The 6,163-nt window shown below is 42.5% G+C and overlaps 1 protein-coding gene across 1 annotated transcript; it reads left to right on the plus strand.

The window, feature by feature from the left end:
- Positions 1–204: 204 nt before the first annotated feature.
- On the plus strand, positions 205–4,339 carry LOC127651367 (uncharacterized). Its single transcript, XM_052137138.1, has 4 exons — positions 205–567; positions 701–1,282; positions 3,607–3,761; positions 4,318–4,339. The coding sequence occupies exons 1-4, from the start codon at positions 205–207 to the stop codon at positions 4,337–4,339; spliced, it is 1,122 nt and encodes a 373-aa protein (XP_051993098.1).
- The last annotated feature ends 1,824 nt before the right edge of the window (positions 4,340–6,163 follow it).

Below are 6,163 nucleotides of genomic sequence, written 5' to 3' on the forward strand. Positions count from 1 at the left end.
AGTCTCACAGTAAAGAAGTTCAACAAAGTGATCCAAAAGTCTGTGTTCCAAGTTTCTGCATGTGTCCCAGCATATTAGTGCTCAAACTTTAAATCCATAAAAGCTGCCGCTACCTTGTCATCCACCACTGCTGCAGGTCGCCTGTTGGTGCCTGCCATCACTGCAGCTCCCCCAGAGGAGACTGTTGTTGCTGTAGCTTCCCCAATGGCTCTAGAACTTGTTACACCTTCCCTTTTGGTGCCCGTCATCGCACCAGCTGAGCTTACCTTCTCAGCCATGGAGGCCGTTTCCAAGTACCCTACACTCCCCGAGTCGCCTCCTGTCATGGTCACAGAAGCCATTCCCATGTTTCCCATCATGGCTCTTGTTGAGGCAGTTGCCCTTCCAGAGTACCCTGTTGAGGCTGTTTCCCTTCCAGAGTACCCTGTTGAGGCCGTTTCCCTTCCAGAGACCCTGTTGAGGCCGTTCCCCTTCCAGAGACCCCTGTGGAGGCCGTTTCCCTTCCAGAGACCCTGTGGAGACCGTTCCCCTTCCAGAGACCCCTGTGGAGGCTGTTCTCCTTCCAGAGTACCCTGTTGAGGCCGTACCCCTTCCAGAGACCCCTGTTGAGGCCGTTCCCCTTCCAGAGTACCCTGTTGAGGCTGTTCCCCTTCCAGAGTACCCTGTTGAGGCTGTTCCCCTTCCAGAGACCCCTGTGGAGGCTGTTCCCCTTCCAGAGAACCCTGTTGAGGCCGTTCCCCTTCCAGAGACCCCTGTGGAGGCTGTTCCCCTTCCAGAGAACCCTGTTGAGGCCGTTTCCCTTCCAGAGACCCCTGTTGAGGCTCTTCCCCTTCCAGAGAACCCTGTTGAGGCTGTTCCCCTTTCAGAGTACCCTGTCGAGGCCGTTCCCCTTCCAGAGACCCCTGTTGAGGCCGTTCCCCTTCCAGAGACCCCTGTTGAGGCTGTTCCCCTTCCAGAGACCCCTGTTGAGGCTGTTCCCATTCCAGAGTACCCTGTCGAGGCCGTTCCCCTTCCAGAGACCCCTGTTGAGGCCGTTCCCCTTCCAGAGACCCCTGTTGAGGCTGTTCCCCTTCCAGAGACCCCTGTGGAGGCTGTTCCCATTCCAGAGTACCCTGTCGAGGCCGTTTCCCTCCCAGAGACCCCTGTTGAGGCCGTTCCCCTTCCAGAGACCCATGTGGAGGCCGTTTCCCTTCCAGAGACCCCTGTTGAGGCTGTTCCCCTTCCAGAGTACCCTGTCGAGGCCGTTCCCCTTCCAGAGTACTCTGTCGAGGCCATTTCCACTGTTAACTTTACCCCCAACCCTTACCCCAAAACCTAACTCTAACCCACCTTGACAGTCTCTAGCACAGTCCTCTCATCCCTTCATCTTGTGTTTCATGGACAAGTTTTTAATGAGAAGGGTGAGTAATGATGAGTTATTTTACGATGAGCTATTATTAACATTGTGCCTGCAAACACGATCACTTTTGTAATTATACTATTATTCATTTTTATTTTTCAAGCTTAAAGAATCAATAGAGAAACTATGTTTTGTTGTAATTGTTCCCATACACTGCACATGGATGCTTTTCTGATCTAGCACCCCCAGCCTCGACTAACCAGATGAGTGAATGAGGTGTGTTCGATAAGTGAAACATCCAAAATATATGAAGCACCTTGAGCCCCCAGGACTGGACAAGCCTACATGATTGATTTGTCAGAGTGGAAAAAGGTAATATTACATTATGACTGTTTTGTGTGTTAATATTGTAAGTGAACCTCAAGGAAAATAATACAAATAAATAAATAAAAAGCATGGTAAAGACTACAGGCTTTGAATGCTTCAGTATTATTCAGTAACGGGGAAACACTTCAACAGAACCAGATATTCCCTCGCAGGAGTAATGACTTCATAAAGAGTGATTTTAAAAGTGATAAAGAACATCAGATGGAATATTGCAATTACAAAACCAGTATTTCATATTATACCCCATGAGCAACTTCAGTCGTACAGCATGTACTGTATGCTATATACCACTAAACTACAAATATCCTCACAAATATCCTCTATACACTAAACTACTGATTCTTTAAATTCTTTAAAAACACCTGGGCTGTTTAATAAATGTATTTAATAAGCAAAAATGTAATACAGTACATTTATTTTACAATATAATGAGGTCTTTCCTCAGCCATCGTGAAGAGATTTGCGTGTGGTGTCAGAAAAGAACCATATAAATATAACGTTCATTCATTCATAATACTAAATGCATTGTATAGTGAATGCGATCATATATATTTCAAATCTTCAGCACTAATTTATTATATTGGACATATACAGTATGTTCTGATTATTGTCTAACTATGGTCTATACATATGCAACATATGCATTTGGGCTTCTGGGCCTAACTTATGACGTGACCACGGAGGGATCAGAGGCAGCCTTATAATAATTTAATATTATTAGAATTACTACTACTATTATTATTATTTGCCCTCTTCCTCGACCTCCACAGTGGCGGAGCTATGGGGTGGCCATGGCCACTATGGACCGAAGCCTGGCCACCCCACAAGCAATTGCTGTTTATACATTTTTTGGCACAACAATTTAGTTCTTTAGAGGTCAAATCATCTCAAACCTCAAATCATGTACAAACTTAACATGTGCGCACTCCATGGTCACCAAACCTCTCCGACCCGGGTGTCATTGTATCCACTCACGCACTCACAGTGCGACGATATAAAAATGCTGCCCAAAAATGTATGTGCCACCACAGACTGATTGCTTGCCCCTGCTTGCCGCCCCCCAATTCTTAATGAATTGAGTTTATTATTGTTGTTGCTATTATTTGTTGTTTTTACTATTGTTATACATTTCTAGATGTTCTTTTGTTTATGTGATTCCACCCCAACACCCAGAGACGCACACATATATATATATATATATATATATATGCATACAGGAGATTTGGCATGTTGGCCGTTGGCATGTTTGTCTGGGTTATTTTGTATTTGTTACATGTAAATACTGTCACATTCTTTGTTTGTAAATATATATATAAAACTATAGTCTAAACCAGCCAGACAGGACTTCTCTGAACACTGCCTGCAGCTCATTTTGGATGACTAAAAACAAAACTTTAAAAATTTAAAAAGATAACCCCCCCCCAAAATAAAACCCAATTCATTCTGAAACTTACAGTATATGAATTCTAAGATTTTCTTCTTCTTCTTCTCAATATATCAAGGAACATTTTATTCCTTGTATGATCCCTTTGAATAGTTTAAAGTAACCTTTTTATTTTCAGAGGTTACATTCACTTCCTTTGATCATCGAGTCCAAGTTTGACACTAGTTCCCTCTTGTGTACGAACAACGGAAGTACATTGTCATTCAAACATTTACAGTAACATTTGTTGCCACCCAGTGGTGAGATCCAAGAGCACAAGCATTTATTTGTGTCCACAGATGGGTTATTATCTGCAGCCTCAGTGAGCAAATGTACCTTCATTTGGTGAAGTCGGGTTTACAATTAAACAGGACAGTCAGTGATAGCCAAAAGCCACAGCATATAAACTGAAGCTGTGATATAACACTCTGTCCTATAGAATAAAGAACGTGTTTAGCTACAGCAGCCGCAGGTCACTGATTTCCCTGAGATGAATCATTTCATTCATGTGATAGGAGCCAGAAACAAGGCAGGAATCCAGGGAGAAAAGCTGATCACATCTGAGTCACGTTGCCTTCATAGTCTGCACAGCAGTATTCAGTACATCACACTGTAAGTAATGTGGACGCTTCACACAGGAAGTAACTGGAACAGAAGGATAGTGTGAGGTCTGTATGGCCATTATTCAGCAACAAACAGGCTTCTCTGCCATGCCTTAAAAAGTCTATAAAATCTCTATAGTAAATATTCATTTTTATACATTATACTCAGCAGTCAGCTTTAAAATATTTAATTAGTTAGAAATGACTTTTTATGATTGCCAGTGATTTTTAAAAACCCTTATCCAGTAATCTCGAACGACTGAAAAAGCCATGAAAAATCATTGATCAAAAAGTGTGGGAACCCGGAACCCTGCTTGGTCACAAGGGAAGGCGAATAAGAAATACTTGCATAAAGCTTGATCATGTGAAGAAGGTCAATATCAGAACGATGTTCTCTGGTGTAATTAACACACTCATCAGCACACAAATCAAACCAGCAGGTTACGCATTTCCAAACACTTTTCATTTTAGCCTGAACATTTCACGATTGTGTTTTTAATCATTACATTTTCATTAAAATCATTCTTAAAAATTTTTTTTTTTTTAATCTAATTTTCCCATCTCAGGTCCAATGTTCCTGGACCATAACAGCCATATAGGGGGAGAATAATTCCCCCTTGAATAGAGTAAATTATTCGCAGTTGCACATTATTTGCCTAATTTCATTTAAAAGCAGCGTTAGCCTGTAACGGAATAAAAACGAGGTCTTAAATATATAATACAACGCATATAAATAAACAGACACCTGAACGGAGACAGACACCCTTTACTTTGTGCATGCATCTTACCAAGAGGTGTTGTCTTCATACTGATAATGAAATATAAGATATAAACCTTCAAACAGGGTTTCAAATGTCAAAAATGGACATTTGGTCAAAGCGCTGATTCTGATGACCTGTGATGGATCTGTTCCAGTAATACAGCAGGAGACCTCTGTACTCTCTCTTATTGATTTTGGAAATGGGGAGGGGAGGATCATGGGTTAAGGGCTCCAGCAGCCCCTCATCATTACTCCCAACAGCCCCTGTGGCACCCAGTTACCCACAGCCTCCCAGAGCCACCCAGTCAACCTTCCTCCCAACAGCATCTCAGAGGGATCTGCCGTGACTATCAAAAAGAAAAAGGGAGAGATTAAGGGTAAAAACATTGGGTGAATCAATGTGTAACAGAAAGATAAAATGGTAAGAGGAACAAAGGGAAGGAGGAAAGGGAAAATCCTAGCATTTAGAAGTCCTGATCAGTCCGTCCCCCAAGGTGCGTTTCTTAATTAGACTTTCACAAGAAGGCAAAGCAGTGAGACAGCCAGAGATTGAGAGGGATCGGAATCGTCCTCCTCTCCTTTAAAACGTAAGATAGTACATGACACATAAGGTTGGATTGTAGACATGGGATTGAATGTTTCTGTAGCATGTTCAGTGGGTGGCTGAGGAAGGCCATGTTAATTAAACCTCGGGGAGTACGGTGCATTTGAATGCCACAGAAAGAGCGGCAACAGTAGGTGGATAGACTGGGTATGCAAACATGTTGACTATGCAGTATGCATTAAGGCAGGAGAGATCAAGTTGAAGAAATCAGCCCCCTCTTGCTAATTTGTGTGCAGCTATTCCAGCACACGCCAGTCCCCTCTGTAACGCTGCCTCGGAGTTATTAATGTTTGTCATTAGCTACATTATGCTTGAGGACAGTCACTAGAAACCAGCACATTTACATGGGCCAAATATTTACAATAGCATGCTCACGAGTATTCAAAGAAGAAAGGATTCAAACTGCATTAAGCAATGGTAATTAACCACAAGGGCCCGCTGATCCAGGGTGGCAGATAAATTGGTCCCCGAGTTGCTTAGGACATAGTCTTGAGCTAATCCTTCATTACAAAAAGATAAATGCAAACGACATCATTAGCATAAAACTGATGAGATAAAAAGTTATTCTAGGTATTTTCTGAATGGAGGATTTTATGTCGTTTCTAAAATGTAAAAGGGAAGAAAAACGGTAGAAAAGGAGAATCGTAGCGTATATATAAATCCAGACACAAGGAAAAGGAAGACTGCAAGTTCACAAATTCAAGAATAGCAGATGCAGAGTATGGATGCATGATAAAAACTGATACAGATGCGTTTTGACCGTATGTATGTGGTGTAGTGGTCTAAGCACATAACTGGTAATCTGGTAATCAGAAGGTTGCTGGTTTGATCCCCACAGTCACCACCATTGTGTCCTTGAGTAAGACACTTAACTCCAGGTTGCTCCGGGGGGATTGTCCCTGTAATAAGTGCTCTGTATAATACATTGGTAATCAGAAGGTTGCTGGTTTGATCCCCACAGTCACCACCATTGTGTCCTTGAGTAAGACACTTAACTCCAGGTTGCTCCGGGGGGATTGTCCCTGTAATAAGTGCTCTGTATAATACA

The sequence above is a fragment of the Xyrauchen texanus genome, chromosome 11 (assembly GCF_025860055.1).
Source record: "Xyrauchen texanus isolate HMW12.3.18 chromosome 11, RBS_HiC_50CHRs, whole genome shotgun sequence".
Lineage (NCBI taxonomy): Eukaryota > Metazoa > Chordata > Actinopteri > Cypriniformes > Catostomidae > Xyrauchen > Xyrauchen texanus.